Source organism: Astyanax mexicanus, chromosome 8, assembly GCF_023375975.1.
Source record: "Astyanax mexicanus isolate ESR-SI-001 chromosome 8, AstMex3_surface, whole genome shotgun sequence".
Lineage (NCBI taxonomy): Eukaryota > Metazoa > Chordata > Actinopteri > Characiformes > Acestrorhamphidae > Astyanax > Astyanax mexicanus.
The window spans coordinates 23384362-23407725 of record NC_064415.1 but is presented as its reverse complement, the minus strand read 5'-3'; the positions used below and the strand labels follow the sequence as shown (position 1 = coordinate 23407725).

The 23364-nt window shown below is 37.9% G+C and overlaps 1 protein-coding gene across 3 annotated transcripts; it reads left to right on the top strand.

Annotated features, from left to right (window-relative positions):
- The first annotated feature begins 861 nt into the window (after positions 1-861).
- Positions 862-22942, top strand: tdrd7b (tudor domain containing 7 b). Of its 3 annotated transcripts, XM_007248006.4 has the most exons (17): positions 862-981; positions 3948-4154; positions 5023-5167; positions 8229-8427; positions 10450-10532; positions 11010-11233; positions 12026-12612; positions 13937-14126; positions 14267-14378; positions 14761-14963; positions 15525-15659; positions 16081-16164; positions 16557-16691; positions 17321-17431; positions 18267-18805; positions 19665-19825; positions 20430-22942. In XM_007248006.4, the coding sequence occupies exons 2-17, from the start codon at positions 3948-3950 to the stop codon at positions 20648-20650; spliced, it is 3336 nt and encodes a 1111-aa protein (XP_007248068.3). In that variant the 5' UTR covers positions 862-981; the 3' UTR covers positions 20651-22942. The 3 variants fall into 3 exon arrangements, with proteins under 3 accessions (XP_007248068.3, XP_049338862.1, XP_049338863.1); XM_049482905.1 differs by lacking the exons at positions 862-981; positions 3948-4154 and adding an exon at positions 4180-4370; XM_049482906.1 differs by lacking the exons at positions 862-981; positions 3948-4154; positions 5023-5167 and adding an exon at positions 6681-7103.
- The last annotated feature ends 422 nt before the right edge of the window (positions 22943-23364 follow it).

Below are 23364 nucleotides of genomic sequence, written 5' to 3'. Positions count from 1 at the left end.
TGGTACTTTTGGCAGTTTGGGCAGTGTTTCAAGTCCTACTGGGAAATGAAATCCACATCTCCATAAAAGTCAGCAGAGGGAAGCATTAAGTGCTGTAAGACTTTTCTGGGAAAACACTGCACTGACTTTAGACTTCATAAAACACAGTAGATCAACACCAGCAGATGACATGGCTCTCCAAACCATCACTGATTGTGATAACATTACACTAGACCTCAAGCAGCTTCGACTGTCTGCCTCCCTCCAGTCTTCCTCCAGAATCTGGTCCCTTGATTTCTAAATGAAATGCAAAATTTACTTAAGGTCAATAATGGTTGGAGAGACATGTCATCTGCTGGTGTTGGTCCACTGTGTTAAAGTGTCCAAAGTGTAGTGTTTTCCAAGAAAATGACCACTGCAGATCTCATTTTCCAGCAGGACTTGGCATATTGCCCACACTGCCAAATATACCAATTGGTCTTATATAATATTCTGATTTTCAAAATCTTTCTGATTTTCGTTTTTTATTGGCTTGTAACACATCTATATAATATGAGTTTCAAATATTGAATTGAATTTTTCATGAAAAACTGTGTTAAGTTATTTACAACAACTATTGTGTCTTTACTCTAACACATTCATTTCCAAAGTGACACAAACTGAGTGCATAACAGGACAATGTGTGAATGTGTTTATTCATCTCATCTTATTTACATAATGTCAGGGTCAGGGCTGGAGACTTTTCAATGATATTCTAATGTCATACTAGTATTTTTGGTTATAATAAAAAGAATCATAAATAAGCAGTCCTGCTGTGCTGGGGACGCGCGTGCGCTGTAGCGTTTAATTAACAGGCGATGATGATGGAGCCTCGCTGACCAATCGGGTGTGTCCGTTTACAGGAGCTGCTGAGCGGCGGAGAGGTGGCGGTGAAGCCGCGAGGGAGAGCAGAGCGGCCGGTTAGAGGGTGCAGAGAGCCGCGTAGAGACAGAGAACAGCACGGTAAGGGGGTAAATATATCTTTTAGAGGTATTTTAGTTCCTGGCTGAGCTGTGTTTCTGTGTTGTTTGTTGTTAGTGAATGCCCTGTAGACTGTCTGACTGAAAGATAACTAACGCTACGGGTTCAGAGAGTGTGACAGGAGGAGTGACAAGTGTAGAGTTTGCTCGTGCTCTCGGGTTTATTTTATGCTGCAGTAGTTAGTTAGCTAGTTGTTGAGGTGTTGGTGTAGTTTATTAAAGCAGTTTTGTTGTAGTTTACATTAATAAAACCCGAGCTGAAGCTCAGCTTGTTGTCAGTGGCAACCGAGAGCGAAGCCCCGCGGTCCGCGCGGAGCTCCGAGCCGGGGACTAGCCGGCTTACGTCACCACGACAAATTCCTCAGCTCCCGCTGTGGATTTACTGCACTATTGAACCCCGGAGGTGTTAATAATACAACTCCCTTTATTACTGAATTTTTGGTAGAAAAGTCTTTATAAAAGGTGGAAATGTGAGGGGTGCATGTGGAGCAGAGTGTGAGTGGTGAGAACTTTCTCTGCTAGTCGAGCTTCAGTGTTTTGCAGGGTGTGTCTCCTGTCATCTGTCCTCCACACAGCTCACTAAAGCCCCAGAGCACTTACTCACTACACACAGCCTCTCCAGCGCCTTCCTTATCCACACTTTCACTTTCCTTTACTCTACAAACCTTAAACAGCACACATAGTTTAGCTGAACACCGGCAGTGGTGAGTTAACACTGACAAAGTTGACTTTATTGGCTTTATTGCTATTGACTGTGTTGTTTGTTGTTACTGAATGCCCTGTAGACTGTCTGACTGAAAGCTTTATTTTTTTTCATAGAATATTTTAGTGCTAATTATAAACACTGGTGATTATTCTCTTATTCCCAACAAATGTTTTTGTTAGTTTGTTGAGATTGATTAATGTACTTTGAAACCAATGAAATTGTGAAAAAAAGGTGCTTTGCAGCTTGCTTTATCATATTAAGCCTGATTGTCCTGACAAAACTTAAACTCCACTAAATTCCAATGATAGTTCTGAATGTTGTGTAATAACAAAAAAATACTAGTAAAATGATAATAATAACATAAATTACACAGCACACATTTTGTAGCTATTAACATTTTGTTCTAGAAACCAAGTTAGAACTAGTTTTATGGAATGTAAAACATTAATCTAACTCTTGGCACCTTTATGTGACCCACACAGAAGCCGCACAGTTTGGGTTATTACACCATACCATACAGTACCTTATTCTTTTTATGTGTTTATTTGTTTATTTATTTTTAATATAATGTAACAAATCTATGTCCAATACAATGAAACATACAAGTGGGTCATAAATAAACATATGTATATGAGCAAGTATGTAAAGAATTATATTTGACTGTTTATATTCTTACTGTATTCTTGCTGTAAACTTACTAAAACAGTGTTTTTTTTTCTTATTTATTGCAATTGGGCAACGTTATGCAGGTAGAACTAGAGTCATTTATGTTTTGGGTGATTCCTTACTCTTCAACATCTAATTCAAATTATTTGTTTAGTTTGTTATGAAATGTGAAAATAGAATTATATATTTTATAGTTTATCCGCAGGGGCTCTCAAGCTTTCAAAAATTACTCCCGAGAAAATATATATAATTCATGCCATAGAGGATTAAACATTTGAATGGTTAAATGGCTGGAACAGAGATGTAGAAGCTAAAATACTCTTTTTAAAGGATCTAGTTAAATCTCCAGAACTAACCCAGCACTGCTACATTCTGTTAATCAAGCTGAAATGAATAAACACAGATTCACACACGGTACTCTGATACTCTCAGGATGTTCAGGAGCAATATGTCTCTTAGGTTCTTCATGAGTTAAAGTAAAGGGCAGAGTGTAATGAGACTGTAAGGAACTTTACACAGTTATTAAATGATATTTGATACATACGTACGTCACTATGGGTTCTCTTGGGTTAAAATATTTTTACTCAGGGAAACGCTACATAATCTTCCACCGAAATGAACTTATCTGCTTTGTCCAGTTCATGTTTTTGGACCAAACCCATGTTTTATTTTATTTATGTTAATCCAGTATTTTCTGCCTTAGAGTCTAGAAAATAAAATAAATAAATGCTTGGCAATTGGCAGCTGTACTAATCACACCTCAGCCAGTGAATATGACTTAAAACTAAGTTCTGCACATTCTGAGAAGTGGAATATGCTTGAAGTTTTGAGAAATGAATGTAGAATATTGCTTTTGTTTATCTTTTTGTATGTATGTAAGCATGTATTTGAATTGTTTTTTGTATTGTATTGCTTTATATTGTGCCCATGTTGTCGCCTAATAATCTGTAATAATCTTTCCAGGGACTATATGTGAATAAAAATGGTACAATTACATTGATGCGAAACCTCAAATGGCGATTCAAGTAGTAAATATTCCAAGTTAACAAAATGTCTTATTTTGGTTATTCAAATATGAGTTGCATAAAACTAGTTAAAATGCTTGTTGCCAGATTAAGCTATTTTAAGTTAGGCTGATTAGGTTTGCTAAACCTTATTGATTTACTGCTGTTTTAGGTTTGTCTTACTGATTAGTTTCCAATGCCGTCATTGTCTGCTTGGCCTTAATCATTGGTTAAAATTAATGATTTCGTAAGGTTATGATGGTCACAACAGTAGGAGCCCTTTTTGTGTAAATCATTCATTCAGTCACTATTTTACAATTTACTTGCTCATTCAATGCAGGAGGCCCCTCATGCATATCCCACAGGGCAGTGCAGCTTTCCATACCTTCCATTCAACATGGCAAAAGTTATTAGACACAGTACTAGTCCCATATCAAATAATATCTTTCATGTCAGTGTAATTGTTTATTTATTTAAATTTATTTTATAATAATGTACCAAGAAACAGATATTATGCTGTTTTGCTCTTTTTTTAGGTGTATAAAAGTGATTCTTTGTGTGTTTGTGTAAAAGATGGCAGATTATGAGTTGGTGAAGAAGATGCTGAGGGCAATTCTGCAGTCCAGTAAGTCCGGGCTGCCCCTGTCTCGCCTGCAGGCCGAATATAAGGAGCTGACAGGTGAAGCCATACCCCACAAGCAGCTGGGTCATGCCACTCTGGATACTTTACTGCACAGCATGTCCTCTGTGGTGCGGCTGGACAGGGGCCGCTCCGGGGAGGTGAGCTTTAACTTACTGCAAGCATTTGTTCTGCCAAAACCCTACTGATTAGTTGTTCACAGGGGAAGATTAAATAAAATTCCTGTTTAGATTTAACTGAATAAGGTTGTAACAACAGCTGGCATTTGTGTGTGTGAAGCTTTGTGGTTGTACCATGTTTATATGTGTCACGGAATGACCCAGGCAGGGTGACGAGGAAAGCGGACACAAGTGCAGGTAAGGGCGATATAAATAAATAATTTATAAAATAAATAACAAAGAAACAAGGAAACGAGGAACAAGTAAACATGTAACAAAGAAACACAAATAACCAATAACAAACGAGCGATGATAATAATAAACAAATAAGGAATATATATACAAGGGAAATAAACTAGAAAATAAACAAGGCAATAAACTATAAACGTGAAAACAAGAAATAAACGAGAAACAAATGACTAAGGTTAAATACAGGGAACATAGAGCTAAACAAGAAACTAAACTAGACAAGGGGAACTAAACTAAGCAGGGCAAGGGAGAAAACAATGGAAATAAAGGAAACTAGAAATATACACAAGAGATAAACAGAGGTAAACACAGAGCAAGGACTAGGGCTATGAAACGCGGTGAGACAAAACAACAGGGGAAGGTGCAAAGACCGACCGAGACAAAGTGGCAGAGGAGGGCTATTTAAAAAAACAGGAAACACACTATAATTAGAAACACCTGGGGAAGGGGCGGAGCTACAAATGAGACACAGGTGGAAAAGTACTGAGACGGGAGACACAGGGGAGCACAGGTCACTTGGGGAAGACACACAGAGACACGAGATGAGGCCAAGATGTGACAATATGTGTGTGTTATAATCACATTTGGCTTTTTTCTGCAGGTGATGTGTTATGCCACAGTTGGGAATGAGATGGCTCACATTACAAAACTAGCGGCTCGTCATCATACGGCTAAGAAGACTGGTCGGCCTCAGGTGGTCAACTGTCAGATGAGAGTCAAGCCCTCTGCTCCTCTTGTATTAAATGGTAGGACTGACAAAGTAATGTTTTTATATGTTTTTTATATTTAGATTTAATGTTTATTTTAATACAGTATTAAAATGTGTCCATGATGGCACAGATGTGTGCTGCAGAACACTAGGGGCTTGGTGTTGTGGGTTAAATCCTCACTCTGTTAAGTGTTTATGAGAAGTTTGATTTGTTCTCGTTATGTCTGTGTTGGTTTCCTCCCATCTTGCAAAAACATAGGTGGATTAGCTATGCTAAATAGTCCCTATGAACTGCTGGCCTACTGAGTAGATTCTGGAGCTACCACGACCCTGACCTGGCACTGGCCTGTATCTTGCATTGCAACCTCTAAAACTATGACTGCACTTGTCAGAGGGGAACATTTATTGAATCATGGTAATTGAATGGTGTCTCTTGCCCCACCTCTTTTTTAGCACCCCATAAATACCATCTACCAAGTTGATGCACCCTATGTTAAGTCTTCGCATCCAACTATTTTCTTACCTGCTTAACCCAGCCTTGGAATAGTGCCTGTTTTAATTTTTTGGGACAGGCTTCCTACAATGAGCAGGAACCACTTGAAGTACAGCCCAAAAGTTATTTTCCCTCTTATCTCCTAATGGCATGTTCTGAACTCTGAACGCAAATTGAGGTATAAAACACTTTATAAACCCTTTAGATCGAGACTGTATGTCCTTGTTGTTTACTGTAGAACAGATATGAGAGGGTAATCATAACGAAAACATTACTCTTTACCTAAGAGTGAATCCAAAGCATTTTAAACAGTTTCTTAAAAAGTGCTGTTGTTGAACGATATATATTCAATATAATGATTAATTTAACAGTTTATCTTTAACTTTTTTCTTTGATACAATCTGCTCAAGTTGCTCTAAGTTTCTTTATTTGCTGAGCTACCACTGCCCCTGCACAAACAAAGCACTGATAAGTGCTGATAAAAGAAGAAAACAGTGTTGACACAGTGGTTCTCCAACTGATCCTCAGGGTTCTCAGAAGGTGCACCGTTTTCTCTATGTATTGGAGCATTTGTGGGTCCATGAGAGCTGGTTGTTGAATGAGCTCACTTAATGAATTAGAAGGCTCACTAGTTACTTCATCATGATTAATTAGACATTAAAGAATTTCTGTTGATGTAAACTTGAAGGCTTTTCTTGTGGAATAAAAATGCAGTCTGCTTCTCCTTAGGTTATTCTGCTTTTGTTGCATTGTGCACCCTGCGTATTTTGGGGTACAGCACTGTATTGAAGGTGTCCTAGTTAAACTCCTCTGAGAATGTGGCAAGAGTTCTGGAGACGCTAAGAATAAAGCTCAGTTTGAGGCCATCTGGAAACCTGTGCCCAGAACTGTTGGCCTTCTGCCTCTGCTGGCACACTCATCTTACACACTGATTCTGGATCAGCATCTCAGCACGGCACCAAAACTGTACCATGATACAGCAGAAACACTGCAGCCGTATTCTTGCTCACTACTCAGAGACACAGAAGGGGTGAGAAAGGGAGTGAGAGAGAGAGAGGGAGAGACAGACGGTGCAGAGGAGAGAGAGAGCTGAATGAAGTGGTTCATCACTTGGCTGACACCGCCGCGGTGTCTCGTCAGGGAAGTCACCTGTTTTTTTCCCTTCCTTTTAATACTCAGTGGCTCCGCCGTCTGCTCTCTCCTCTTCTCTCCTCAGCTTATCTCTTTCTCTCCCTCTCTCTCTTATTCTTTCTCTCTGTCTGTTTTGCTCGGTGTGGCTGCCAACCTGCAGAGCATTGACTATAGAAACACACCCGCTGGCAGCAGGTTTTATACACCTCTTCTCCTTCTGTGAGGATTGGAAAGAAGATTTATTCGCATTATCGCTCTTCAGTTTATTGATCCTCTCTGTGTAGCAGAAGTCTCTGGTCTATTCCAGGTTGGAAGGTACAATGTCATCGTCTTACAGTGGAGCCGAGAGGTATGAAGTCATGTTATGGTGTTTGTAAGCAAGAGGTTATGTCAGGGACTTGTATGATGAAATAAATGGATGATGAAGTTAGGTTAGATAGCATGCTTAATTATTTTCAAGGAAACTTTTTTTTTTACATTTTTGGAAACAATTCATGTTTGTGCTTATTTTGAAAGAAAGTGTGGGGTTTACAAGCTTTATGATGGTTTCCATTTGGTGCAAATGACCAGTCATGTTTGTTCTGTGAACGTAAATGCATATGCATAATACACGTCACAATCTTATTGATTGAGAAAAATTACTAATGAATTTAATGAGACTTTTTACTAACTAAGCATTTTTACTAATTCAATTTATAACCAAAATATTCTTAGAATGTTCATAAGTGTTTACATGGACTCTAAAACATGTTCATTAATGAGATTCGGACATTATAAGGAGCTGCCTTTTCACACATATAGTGTACAGCTGGAGATTTTCTGGATCAGATGCTTTCTCACTACTGGAAATGTTTTGCGTGGTTTAGGTAGGCAACAGTGAATGTTCATTTTCTGAAACATGATCTGCCCTAATTTTAATGGTTTTAATCAGGGTATGTACTTTATAGGCGATACTGTACTGTATTTGCGTATGTATTGTACTGTATGCGTACTGGGCGAAATGAAAAGATCAAGTACTTTGCCAAAAAAGTGCTTGTAGTTTGTTCTTTGTACCTCCATTATTGTATTTTTAAATGAAATTGCATAGAGTTTAGAGAGATTTGGTTTGTGAGCAAAAGAAGGGGTCGGTAATGTCCGATACTGATACAGACACATTCCCCGCGGTATTGTCCAGAAAAGTTCTGGGATCCCATGACTATAACTATGTAGTGCTGTATATTGGCAAGAATCTGGCGAAGCAAAACATACTATGATACAGCAATTACGATACAACATCTAGCAATATTTTGTAATATTGTAAGCAGGGCATAATGCAGTGATCCTTTTTAAAATCAAATTTACTTTAAATAAAATTATTTAAAAATATTATATTGTGATACTTAAATAAATCAGTATTTTCTTACAGCCCTACTATTTACTAATGATTGCTTTTAACCTCATACATCCCTCTAACTGAAGATGATCTCTTTTTTAGCCAAACCCAGGACATCTCTAAGGCAGCCTGAGCACCGGGGTCGCCAGGGGCGTGGTGGGGGTCGCCCAGGGGGTCATGGTGACTCTCGTCCGGGAAGCATGAGGGAGCAACAGCCTGATGGGAAAGGCTCTAAACCACACAGTACCCAACACACACCACCCAACACGCCCACCAGAAGACCCAACCTGCCCTCTGACAGGTAGGACAAGGAAAAAATGGTAGCAAAACAGACTGCATGAGGTTTTATCCCTTACATTCCAGGCTTATTATTTTAATTTTTCAGTTGATCATCAAAGGATGTATAAGTCAGAAGATGTTATCAATTATGCAGGAATATTACATTGAAATGTTTAGCAATAAGTACATACAAGTTATGTAGTTACAGGAGTGAGGAATTGAAATGCGATGCTCACACACAGCCCTTAGGCTTTAATTAGAGTCAGAAATGAAACCCAGCAAAAGAGCTGAGCGGATGTGGATGGTGGAATACAGTTCTCTTTCTTCCCCTTTTTCTCTTTCTCATAGGCTTCCCTGTTTCCTCTGCTCCCTGCTGCTCTTTCCTCTCCCCCCTCTTTCTAGACATTCCCTGACTCAAATCAGAATTGCAGATACGGCTCAGCTGAGTGTTGAGTGAGCCTGGTGCTTATTCAGCAGTGGAATGAACACTGCTGTATGTGTGCATGTCTGTGTGTGTGTGTGCGCATGCAGAGTATCTCCAGCCAGCAGCCAGTGCTTTTCAGAGCAAACAACTGACCTCACCCTTTCGGGTGTTTTGTGTATTACTTGCTGTGGCACACACACAATGCAGTGTGGGGAGCCGGGGGTGGCATGGCTGAGCTTGTGGGCCTGGGTCGCTAATCCTCCTGCCATTCTCTCCCAGATTAGCCATTCTAAACAGGTCCACAGTGAATCAGCGTTTTTCATTCGGTACAGTGTTTGGTGGAAGCTCTGTACATTTGACACCTAGAATCAAATGAAATGAGACCCTCTCTGCTTTAACTAACCACAGAGCATGTTTTGCACCACTGTGGTTTACAGAAACAGGATCCAATAGTCTATGTTGTCTAGAACACTGGCATACAACATTAAATCACTACAAAGCAGTTCATGAGCATCCACTCCTTGTAAACAATGATGTCATGTCCTTAGGATCGATTACAGTTAGAGTCAGACTGGGTCAGCAGTCAATTATTGTACAACAAATGGACAGCGCAGTATCTCAAAAGTGAAGCCTACAGGTTTAGAACCTCTGCTGACTAGTTGCAGTTTGATGCGTTGCTGCACACATTCCTATATGTTACATTGAACGAACAGCCACTTTTCTAGTCTTTTTATCTCTAGTGTCTAATTCCAATAGTAAGTTTTCCTTGTTCTAATATAAAATATTATTTTATTTTCCCCCAAAATCAGTTTTTAAACTTTATTCTTTAAAAGAATACACGCTTGAATTATGCTTAAATTTGGTAAGCTCAGTAAACTCAGTGAAGGCAGACTGAGGCTAGGGGAAAGGGCCGGCCTACAAATTAGTTGTTGAGTCTTGCTCCTTCTCTGGGTTATACTGAATAGACTTTAGACTTTAGAAGATTCTATTCTAGAATTCCTACAGCACTACAAATGCAAAAATGCCATTCTTGTAGTTTTTCCACTTTTGACATAATGTGGCTGTTATGCTTCCGTATTGTGTCAGAACGTTGTGAAAGAAGGACGATGCTTGACTTTTATATTAAACGTTAGAAAGGTTTTTTCCTTCTTTTTTAATGATTTGGTATGTCAGTCATTGTTCCCATTCAGTAGGGTATAAAAAAGAGAGATAGATAGATAGATAGATAGATAGATAGATAGATAGATAGATAGATAGATAGATAGATAGATAGATAGATAGATAGATAGATAGATAGATAGATAGATAGATAGATAGATAGATAGATAGATAGATAGATACTTTATTGATCCCCAGGGGGAAATTCTTTTTTTTTTTTTTTTTTTTTTTAGATAAGGCCAAATAGTGCAAGGATTTCAGAAGAAAGAAAAGTTCTTTAGTGCTATTCTGAAGTCTTGTCTGAATGTAGTTTCTCTGAAACACTAGGGAATGGAGATAGGCAGGCCACCAGAGGTAATAACAGTGATTTTGCCACTAGCATTTTTGTAAATTAAGGAGTCTTCTGCCTCCACTATTCCAACCCCAAACCTCAGAGACATTCCTTTACTCTACCTTTTTCAGATCAGACAAAAGGATGACATTGCCATCCAGATTCCAAAAAGAAGTCCATGCCCACCTGTCTAGAAACCCTCAGCAGAGCAATGGTGAGTGAGTCACTGCATGACTTTGGCCTTGAAATGTTGAAATATTTGTGTACAATTCTCCTCTACTCTCAGGGCATTCACTGCAGTATGCCAGGCAGCTGAGATGTTTTTTTTTCCAATTTAACTATGTAAAAAGTTCAAAACAGACCATCTTCTCCACAAGGAGCCTCTTTAAAGGCTGCAAAAAGGCTCCAGGCTTGGCCATTTAATGTTCTATCCCAGGAAAACACTGTGCATGGGATGCTCATTAGGCTATGAAAAGAGCATATCCTCCTCCACAGACAGGCCCAGTGTTCAGATTTGTTGATGTTCCAAGCTAGCTTATGTCTATGAAAGTGGGCTTATCTAAGACAGCTATGGGTTTGTGTATGCCTGAAGTTTTTACCTGCCTCTGCTTTGCATTTTATTTGTTTTCAATAGCTTATATGTATATTTAATAGATTGTGTTTCTGCTCTAATGTCTTAAAATATTACCAGCTCCTTTCAACCTGAATGAAAGCACCACTCCACCAAAACCCAGGACACCCCATTCAAGCCCCTACAGTCCCAAACTGGTTCAGTCCCGCCTCAAAGAGGTTCTAAGCAAGCACAGCAATGGCTTATGGGTGTCTAAGCTTCCACAATTGTACCGTGAGCTTTACAAGCAAGACCTGCCCAGTGAAGCCTTGAAAGATCTGGAGGAGTGGACACATATTTGCACAGTGAGTTCAGCTACTGTTTGATTCTTTATTGACTTATAGTTATGGTGATGTAAGACACTGTTGATAGTCTTAAATCAGAAATTATTTTTTTATGTTCATGTTTTTTAAAGAATCTGCTTTTTTTGGTAGTTGAATATTCTATACTCATTGCCAAAAATAACATTGCAATAAATAAGAAACAATAAATTCTTAAATATTTAGACTGTTAAGGGCACTATTTATTGATTTGTTGTAGAGATCTGTGTACAGTACTCCTGCGTCATGGAGCCATCTGCCAATAGTACTGGCACTAAGAGGATGACTCATGGGTGGCTTCATTCTTGCTGAATGTCCACAATCGTAGCTGTTGGGTCAGACAATCTGTCAGTTCTCCCTCTCTGAGGTTCATGTAGGTCTCTCAGATCCTTTATGTTGCTGAAGCTTGCATTCTTCTATCCAATTACGACCAAAAACTAAATTATTACCAAAAACTAAATTTCTTTTAAACTCTTCTTCAAGGCATACTTTACTTGCAAATGAGGCTACCAACACAACAGCACAAGTCTTATTAGTCATGCACAGCGATAAGGCTCATCTTTGCTTACGTCACATGCATAGATGAGCGCAAACCTTAAATCTTTTACATGTATTATGATTTTAAATCTATCCTCAATTAGTTCCTGTTGGTTGATTCCTTCTGGCTGAAAAGTTATTTTCCAATAAATACATATGTCATTGTAGTTCATTGTATACAGCAGTACAGTCCTACATGAACATTTTGAATCTATGAGCTGTTTTTTCTCCAACACACAGATTGAGAAACCATGCAGTAGCAAACCTCAAGAGCTACTGCTGTACCCTGCTAAAGACATCAGCCAAACCACGACCCCGCCTAGCCCTGCCATGACTCCTACTGCAAACAAGCAGTCTCCACCCACCCAAAAGCCCCCCAGCCAGATACAGCAAGCAGCAAGAACACCCCCAACATCCACATCCAGCCCTCCCGCGTCTCCCACAGTTCTGTCTGCAGATCTCAAGCAAAAATTGGGGGAGCTTCTTCTGAAGTACAGCAGTGGTCTGTGGGCTCATGCCCTCCCTAAACTCTACCAAGACACCTACAAGACCAAGCTGCCTGAGTATGTACTTGACAACCTGCCCCTGCTGTCAGATATATGCACCATTGACTACCCCATGCCGGACAACCCCAAAAGGGCCATTCTGTATGTGAAGGCAGTGGAGGATGAGAACTGCAACCAGGAGGACTTGGCTGACCTGCGGGCGAGAGAGGAGGCAGGGAGACGTATCAGTTACCAGACTGTGCCACCTCTGCTTATTCCCAGGGAGGAGTATCCTTCAGTGCTGGTGGTGGAAGCAAGCAACACGAATAGTGTTGTTCTCAGGTAAAGGCCCTGTATCTGAATTTGATTTTTTGAAGAAAAAAAAAACTGTTATTTTTTGACTAACCTAATAGCATAGTGTGGCTGTTTAGCACTGCAAACCAATTTGGTTAAAGGTGCAGTGTCTGTATAGTAGGACTGTGTATTGGCAAGGACCTGGTGCCTGGAAACATTGTATAAAGATACAGAGATTATAATTAAATCTGAAGCAATACTTTAAAAAGTGATCTGTTTTTTTAAAATCACATTTTTAAAAAAGTTCATAGTATCATAATCATAGTTTAAAACACTCCAATAAATGTATTAAATTTAAGTTTTAAAACAGTTTGCTTTATGCAATTGAGACAGTGGGATCTGAAGACACAGAACAACAGTAGCAGTTAGGGATTAAATGAAACACAAATAGAACTGGATGGAATGTGGTTACATGCAATCAAAACTCATATTCACTGCAGTTATCTACTTATCATTCAAACAGCATACTCTTATTTTTTTTAATTGGCATAATTTTTAAAAATCATATTGGGAAATCTAATTTTAGTAATTGGATTTCTCAGTCCATGTATCCCCTTAACTGGTATGTTCTCATATTTCTCAGTGTGTGCCAGTCTAAAAACAGACTGTGGTACAGGAAATATGTGAGCATATTTTAAAACACCTGTGAGATGATAACAAAACACTTTCAGGGCAAGACTGAAACTGAAGTATTTAAATAACATGTCCTGGCTGATATGTGTTCATATTGCAGATCTGTTAGTTAAAGTGAAGTTTTACATGTTGTGTATGTCATTGGTAGTATTTGTAAGATTATTGCCTGACTTGCCTGAGATTTACCATTGTCTGATCACTCAAGTTCATGTATAAATGTTGATTGGATTACAGTCAAATTTAGATCAAAATGTTTTGCAGTGATTGGATTATAAAGTGCATGTAAATGGACTCACTGTCAGCCATCTCTCTGCATGTAAACTAACAATTAAAACTATTAATTATTTGTTTTTAGTAATCAATACAGTATCACAAAACATTTACATTGCAATACAAAAAATACAATTTATACTTTTTTTTACACCTCTACTAACTGCCTTTGTTGTTTTTTTTTAGTCATGCTAAAATATAAATCTTGGAACACCACACATAGAAATGTGTGCCTTATAGCAAATGTTTGGGTTTCATAATTTAGTTTTATTTACATTAATTAAAAAATGAAATGTTTTTGTAAAACTCTAATTTGATCATTTTTACATGTCCAAAATATCTGCATGCAGTTTCTTGTAAACCATACACCTCAACAAAAGATAACTCATGATTTCATGTGTGCCGACAGATACATAGGCGAGGGATACTCCAAGGCCCAGGAGAAGCTTGAGGATGAAATGAAAGAATTCTATGGACAGGACAACACCAAGAAGTCCCTGGTCTCACCTTCATCAGGCCAGCTAACTGCAGTCCATGCTGAGGAAGAGGAAGAGATTCTCCGAGCACAAGTGTGTGAGGTCATGTCTGAGAAAGTCAAGGTATGTTGAGGAATTACTGTAGCAGTTCATGAAGCTCATGGTTTACATCAGTCTTTAATAGGTAATGTTAGCTCATGTTATCACTAATGCTGATATAATTGATATCCTAGATCAGTGATTCTTAATTTGTGTTGTTACAGGTTTATTATGTGGATCATGGCTTCTCAGAAGTCATTAGTAAAAGCAAACTGCTGGAGTTGCATGAGAAGTTTTTCAGACTGCCTTTCCAAGCCACTAAATGTAAATTGGCTGGTGAGTTCAACTTTGGTCTGTTAAATTTATGTACACAAGTTAAAGTAAGTTACAATCCTCAGGCTTGCTCACTTTCAGTTTATGGGACTCTATAGTGGAGGTGCATTTCATTACAGAGAGTGTAATTAGTTATGTTTAATTATTTGAAGAACAGGACATTTTGAATACAAATTAATGTACAAAGTATGGAGCAGAACTTGAATGGTGTTTCCTACTGAAACTTTTTGTTTATACTGTGTTTTGTGAAATAGTTTTACATTTTGTGATGTAATATTTTACCGTATTCATCCCTACTCTGTAGATTTAGTGACTTTGTGGTGTTGTTTTAATATCACATGGTGTATTTCTGTGTTTGCATTTATGTTTTGCATACTTGTTTTAGGCCTTGAGCCCTTTTCTCAGGAGCCAGTTGTGCTGAAGAAGTTTGACTCTATGGCAAGTGGTAAAATCTTATTGGCTGAGATCCTGGAACGAAACGACATCCCACTGATGGTGTTATACGACACGTCGCAGGATGATGATGTTAATATTAATGCTGCCTGCCTGAAAGCCCTACAGGACAAGTCTTTAGAAAGTCCCATGCAGGTACCAAATGTGTGTGTGTGTGTGTGTGTGTGTATATCCATACATATAAATGCATATACATATATATAGTAGGGCTGTCGAATTAACATTCAATTTGATTAGTAAATCACATAATAATAATGAGTTAAAATAATTAAGGTAAGGTAAAACAGTTAGCAGTTATTCATTTACTCCTCAGCTAAAATTCATTTGATTAATTAATTTGATTATTTTTAATTTTATGACAGCACTATATATGTATATATACATATATGACAGCCATCATATCATATATATGTCATATCTTATATTGTATGTACACAATAATGTTGTAAAAAAATAAATCATATCATGATGATAGTGGTATGGTGTCTTAAAATTTGTTTTGCTTTTAGCTTTGAAGCATTTGGTGTATTTTTGCTTTTTACATCCATACACTAAGTATGCTGTGTTTAGTATAACATTATTTTTATATTACTTTTTTATATTATAACTTTAGACAAAAGTTTATAAGCACAAATATGATATCGGTTCAATGTAAACTCTCATCAGTGGCAGTAATAGTATTTGTTTGTTTTATAGGTCAACAGTGCCTATATGAATGTGAATGTGACCAGTGTGAGTTCAGATGGGACATTCTGCTGCCAGCTGCCCTCTCGAGGTCTGACCAAACTCAATGAGGTTCTGGAGAAAGCAGAGACCTACTTTCACTCCCAGGTACAAAGGCCGTAGCATGATTGTGCATGTGTGTTATTACTAGACTGTTCCATTGTAGAGGTGTGTGAGCAGGGACAGACAGATTGTGATTAAAGGGCGTAATCAGATTAGAAGCCGTGAGCTAGGTAATCGCTAGTAAACAGCGAGCTGCTGGCATAAATTTGGCACAGTGCACTTTAAATAGCCTTTGCAGTTATTCTAGTGTGTGTTTAAATAAAAACCTAAATTATTTTACACCATTCACCTAATATTTATTTTTCCAAATATTTTTTAAAAAGATGAAGTGTTACAATAGTTTTATTTAGCCTGATTTTTGTTATTTTCTTATATATGTTGGCAAAACAGATGTACACTTTTAAAAAATTCACATCTTGTGTGTGCAATGTGAAAATTCAGAATTTTCTTGTTTCTGTGTGTGAAGGTTACATCAGAGTCACTAGTTTCTAGACCTTTCTGTGGAAAAAGCTGTCTGGCTCGCTTCAAAGGCAAATGGTCTCGTGTTGAGGTAAGAGAGTGTCTGCTTGGTCACATGGGAATATTGTCTGGACAAAAGCTTCTCTTTCAAAGGACAAATGTTTGAATAGATAGAAGTGAATGAGAGAGAGAGAAATGGGATTTGCTTTCATTCAGTCACTTTAGAGTGGTCTAACTAGGCTGTTCCATTAAGACTTAAATCAGACACTTGTTTAATATGGATTGAAATACTGTATGTGTTCAGAATTTAGTAATTGTTTAAAATCTTGTTTCAAGAATTCATAGAAATTTCTAACTGTTTTATTCTATTGCATTAAGTTTTAGACTGGTTTTATGTTGTTTTTATTAATTAGCTTAGATGTCATACTTGAGCTTTAAATGAATAAAATGCTAAGCTGGTATCTCTCTTAATGTGGAATTCAGATAACTAACCTGCATGGCAGCCGGGTGCTGGATATTCTGTTTGTAGACCTGGGGGTCCAGGCATCTGTCGAGGTCATTGAGCTGAGGGAAATCCCTCCTCCATTCCTGCGTGACCTTACAGCAATCCCTCCTCAGGTCAGAGCAACCAAAAGCTAGACAACAAAGAGTTTAAGTAAGCTGTGTTAAAATTGGCAGTTTTTGTATGTATGTTTTGAAAATATTGATATCCTATCGCATTGCAGTATAGATATTACTGTCTTTAGATCCTACTGTTCTAAAAAATAAGATTTAAACAATCACAGAATATTGCCTAGCTTACAGTATTGCAATATATTGTCATATAGTGAATCATAACACTTGTAACGTGATATGTATTTTGTCCGAAGCCTTGCCAATACACAACTCTATTTGGACAATATTAATTCAATTCATTAATTAAAACCTTTTTATGATACAATGATTATATAATAGCAACATTTGTTTAGGTTTTTGAACAAGAATATAAATATTTTTTAAACCAATTAAACGACTCTTATTAAGCATATTGGACTTGCTGGCTCAGTCACATTATTGACTCACCTTGAAAATATTGTACGATAAGTTGATAACGGAATTATTGTGACTTGCATGAGTTTAGGTACTGATTCAGCACAGCAGGAATTCTTATCACAATAGTAAGTGTGTTTTTTGTGGTATTGATGTAAACACTGAAATGTGTGTATTTATCATTCTCTCTGTCTGTCTTTCTGTCTGTTTGTCCACAGGCAGTGAAGTGCTGTTTGGCTGACTTGTCTGTAAGTGTGGGCTCATGGACACCGGATGCAGTACAGTGGTTACGAGACAGAGCTCTACAGTGCAGCGACTGCAGCTTAAAGGCTAGTCCTTTTCAAAGCTAGGGTTAGCTAGGGTGATTAATAATGTGTTTTAATAAAATTTTCAACACCTTTTAAAAGAAAAGCAAACCAGATGTTCCATGTATATTAATGGAGCAATGAGAGAAAATTACTGTATGCCACTGCCAGCAGCAATGGCAACCTACCGCAGCCGACATCGGACTGTATTGTGAAGAGCTTCACATTCCCAACTATTGCTGTTGGCAGCAGCAGCTAAATAAGCTGGATGTTTAAATTTCTGGAAACATCATTGCGGAATGCTCATTAACTGAAGTCCAGGCATACTCAGACCTCTACAACTTCACTTCTTTGAATATATTTGGTTGCACAATTTGCAAATGCAAATGTACCATAAGATCTCCAGTTATTTTTGTCATTTTGCTATGTAATTGTGAAATGACATTATATAATTACATTAGATAATTACGTTGTGTAATTATTGACTAACATATATACTAATTACACTGACATGTCAAAAGTAATTGGATAGCAGTATGTAAATGAATCATTAAAATGTCGCCTCAGGGGTTGGCTTGGGAATGTTGTAAGGTGTTATCTTGTAAGGGTAAACACTGGGCAGTGTGCCCATAGAAAGGCGATGTAAATTATCAGAGTATGAGAAAGACCTTACCACAATACTACTTTCTGTCCAATGACTTTTGCCAAATCAGTGTAGACAGACAATTAAATTATTTAATTGAAATTTTTGCTCTCACTAAATGCTACTATGAATGTTTTGAGTTTCTAAACTAAAATGGTAATTATTTTAGGATGACTCTCAGTAAGGTTTGACCACTCTCATTTTTTTTATCTTCAGATTGCTAAAGTGGAGGAGAGCAAGTGCTTGGCCCATGTCTACCTGTTTACAAGTAAAAACTTCCATGATCTTAGCCGCAGCCTCAACCACCAGCTTGCTGAATCAGATCTGTGGAAGCACCAGAAAGACGTCTTCTTGAGCAGTCAGGGGCCTCTGAAGACCCCCAGTTCTCCTAAAACCCCACCCACAACACCACCCAACACCAACTCCACTGGTAACTCCAGTCCCAGCACCAATGGCAGAAGCAAAGCTCCACAGACCTCAAAAAAGGTTCCACCTCAGTCTCGCACTACATCTCCAATCACCCCACCCAGGAATCTTGCTCTTCCACCAGTTCTGGAGCTTCCACCCGCTGGACACAATATAGACATTTATGTGTCTGTAGCATGCCACCCAGGCCATTTCGTGCTACAGCCATGGCAGGATATGTACAAGCTGGTGGTCTTGATGGGAGAGATGATTTTGTACTATAACAAAACGGAAGAGAAACCACTCACAGTGGAGAAGAACCAAGTTTATGCAGCCAAAGTGGAGAACAAGTGAGTGTGTATTTTGCTGAAAGTGCCATATGGCAGATGGTTTACCACTTTTTGTGGTATATCACTTGTTGTGAAGATGTTGTTACTTAAATCTGCACTAAAGATAAAAAGGACCCAGATCCATTATCACCTTTTCAGACTGCGACTTCCCTATACCTTTCAGGTGTTGTGCCCAATTCTGCCAAAATTCAGCTCTGTCCAAGTGCATGTGCTTCTTACAGAAAAATGAGCACTGGATTCCTGTTATTTCTGTTTATGAACATGGATTAATCTGCAGATACAGTAGTAATAGGAATCACCAGAATAATGTTGTGCCCATACTGCTGTGTGGTGTGTGTGCACTCAAATGGGAGGTGGATTTTTGCACAGTACTGGATCTTTTTCAATGTTAGTTGTTTAATGGGGGACAAAAGCCTGCCTCAACTTCCTGTAATAAATCTGAAAGTTTGAACCAAATAAAAAGTGCTTTTACACGACAAACAAATCAAACCATGGTTCAGTTGATCCAGAAAGAGACCACCTCTTTTAGTCTAAACAGTTTTGGCTCTTTAGCCAGAACATGGTCTGCAGTACCTATTTTGGTTTAGCCTCAAAGTCAAAAAGTCTGCACCAAACAAAGTAGGTAAAAACACATTTAGTGGCTAAACAGTAAAATAAGAAAATAGTCTGATCCTAGTTTCTGTGACTTTGACAAAGTTTTCACATTTGACCAAACAAACTGAACTCTCTAGGCAAACAGACCACGATCTGGCATGTGCATAATAACTTTGGAGGTTTACTCTTGAATATTGATGACAAAATTTGAACCACAAACATAAGGTTTCTCATCAGCCATCACATGATGTTTGTTTGCCCACAGTTGGCATCGAGTGCTCGTGAAGGGAGTCCTAACAAATGGCCTGGTGTCTGTTTATGAGCTGGACTATGGCAAGCATGAGCTGGTCAGCTGCACTCTGCTGAGGCCTCTCATCCAGGAGTTTCGCCAACTCCCCTTCCAAGGCATCACTGCTCAGCTAGCAGGTAAATGTTGGGGGGGGGTTCGGCTCTGATTACTTACTACTTACTTTAGTTGTCACTGTTGTGATTTTTTTGTTATTTTATTGTTTACAACTAGTAGTTGTTGTCTCAACACTACTCACTTAACATCATGAATACTATGAACACTACTACTACATCCAACAAGTATAATTCAGCTACTGTATTGCTTACATTTATTTTCTTTTAAGGTTCTCGCTCGCCTCAGCTCATCATTTTCCAAATAAATGGTTTTACTGGATTAGCTGATCCAGTGAACTTTCATGAGGCTTTACGTTATACATTATACATATATTAATATTATACATATTTTTTACATGCACCATGTCAGGCCAGCTATAAGACAATTTAAAATTTAGTATTACATTTACATAAAAAAGAAACTCAGTGGGAATCTTAACTATATAAACATACAACAACCCGTTCTTGGCCTGGCAAAACTTTCCAACATTCCAACATTCCACGAGCAGTGGTGTAGTTTACCTCATACCCATACTTATAAGAAGGCGTAAACAAGTATTTTACAGCATTGTATTGTTTTATTTTCTGTGTTAATCATGTACCCCTGACCTTTATCATACTTTTATAGGTGTAAAGCCCAGGCAGTGGTCTGAAGAGGCCTCCATTGTGTTCCGGAACCATGTGGAGAAGAAGCCCCTGGTAGCCCAGCTGGACTCAGTGCAGGACGCAGCGCAGCCCTGGGACCGCAAGGTGACTGTCTTCCTGGTGGACACGTCTCAGGAGGACAGAGACGTCTGGGTTCACGACATCATGGCGGAATTTGCAGATGAGCTCACCAAAGCAGCATAATGACCCTGGCTATCTGTCGGTGTGTTTTCATATAAGGTTTCTGTGAGTGTGCACTCATGGGCTGTTCTAACTGGACATGCTGCTTTTAGGTCCTATTTCTTTCTGGCATTAACATTCGGTCGTCATCCAGTCAAGACACAGCATGTTTACATTTAAAGGAAGTGTATGCTTCAGTGGATGCTTCATCATTCAGGTATTAATCAGGGGTGTGTTTCCCAGAAATGTTTAACCTTAGAGATTTATGTACAACGTTAAGAACACAGTTTTTAGTGTTTCCCAAAAACGTTCTTTAGTCCTTAAAAGTATGAATTTTACAATTCTACGATTAAAAGGAGTTCTTTGTTGACTTTGTGTCTGCATCTGTGATGAAAAGCCAGCATCAATCAAAATGTGACCACAGATATACGTATATTTTTAAATTAGTATTTAACTAATAATAAATTACATGCAAATATAATAATTCTTTTTTCTACCTATCATGTATCAATCCTATTAAAATGCACTCATTCATGCATCTACCTTGGCTTTCATACTTATATGACTTTGTAATACTAGGAACAAACAAACTATTTTGGCCCAATTTAGGCTAATTCAGATTTGATTATGTTGAGCATTGGTTGTATTGTATGTGATAAGTTTACATTTTAAAAATGAATACCTGATTTTAATGAAAACGAATGTAGTCATACATACATATAAAGGTCATATTGCCATGCATATATCGAGTATATCAGTATATTAACTTTATGTTAAGTACTTAGTGAGTTACAGAATTATGAATGAGTTAAATTACTACATACTTCATTTCGTAGGGTTTCTGGAAACTCCGATTTTAAGAATGTTTAAGTATGAGGTTATGAACATTTTGGGAAACGCACCCCAGATCTCATTCGCCTGTTTGCTTTATCATCAACAGCAGCACAGAAAATGCGTCATCCAGGTGTCTGAAGTTACACAGAAAAAAGCTGGTGAAATATGGACCTTGGCTTAGCAGCCACAAATGAAGCTCAGCTGAAAAATAATAAGGGTTTAAAATGTTTTGCTTTTGTGTTTTTAAAAAGAGGCCTAAAACGATCTAATGTAATAAGAGAGGTGGGAGCACATATGGAATGTAGCTAAACTAGCTGCATCCCATCACACGTGCTCCACTAGATCAGGACAGCTAGATCCAGTGATTAGCAGGGTGTGTTGTTAATGTAAATTACTGTAAGTGGGGAACAACAGATACAGGACACATTTTAACCCTTTGAGGCACAGTGGTCAGTGTAAGAAACCTTGTTATTTCTCACTTAGGAAAAGAAAGGAAATCTCTACATTTCCTTAAACTTTTGACTGGTTTATTAGAACAGAAAATGTAGCACACAAGAAGTAATGTAAGAACTGTAGATTTTCTGCATGGCTTACCCAAGCTTTCCAACCGGCTTCTTGTAGAAACCACTTCAGAAAGTACCTTTTACCCTTCACCTAAAAATCCCAACACAAATCTGTTTTAGTTTAATAGTTTTATTATACTTTAATTGGTTTATATCAGTAAATCTGTGTGCCTGAGGGGGTTAAAGTCAAGTGTAAACAGGGCTAGTTTCTAGTTTCTGGATATGGTAAGTGGATGTATGGGAAGGTTAGAGAATTATAGATGGTTAGATCTATTTTATTCTTCTGTAAGGAATAACTTTACTTACATTAGCCGTACAGCTGTGAGGGTCTGAGCATCATGCCAACAAAGAACACACATGCTCCAAGCCTGAGCATTATGCCAGACATACCGTATGTTGTATTTAAGGTACAATTTGAACAATGTTCATTTGCATTTTCACTTTCTATATCTAATTTTTGAAAGATTTGTGAAGGTTTCTGGTTCAGCATTTGACCTGGTTAACAATGATGTCTAATCCAAAGTCCAGAGATTTACATGATGAAGTCTGAGAAATTGATAAATTGTTTACAAAGCTAGTGAAACATTCCCTTTCATCCATTAATGTGACAAAGCTCCTCATGTTTAAATTAAGGCTTTACAGGTTTTGACACTATTTATTTAGCATTTTCTTGTATTATTATTATTATTTAGAGTAAGCAGATTGCATGACATTTTTGGGGTTTTGCAAATAATGTGACAGTAGTAGCATACTTGACAACCTCCAGCTACTTCCTTAGCATTGGCGTGGTTAAACAGCTGAGTTTTATTTAGCTAAATATTATGTGTAGACTAAACATTTTGTTGACAAGTATGACTCAACCTGGGGTTAACTGCATATGCAAAATGATTGAGAAATAAAGTTTAAGAAAAAAGAAATCACTGAGAGCAGTGTATTTATTGATGATTACGTAGACAACAGGTGGACAATATGCCAGAAAGAGGTACTTTAGAAAAAAAAAAATCCAATATATATATTAATATTTATGGGAAAGTACTTTATTCTAATGAATGAATTATTCTAGTTTTAATGATCAACAGAAACAGCTTTTTTGCCAAACTTTGCTGTTTCCAAATTTGCCTTAGTTATTCACTGTGTAGTGCCCTATTTTGTGGTTTTGGCATTTTTTTAGTGATGTCCTGAATGTAGTACTGAATTTTCAGTGCACTGAAATAATCCCATCTTGCATCGTAATATAGATTGTACAAATTGTTCAAATGTGGTATACTGGATGTGAATAGGGCAGTTTTTCGATTTAGCTTCAGTGTTTTGAATTCTCAGATGGTAATCATCATTAACAAT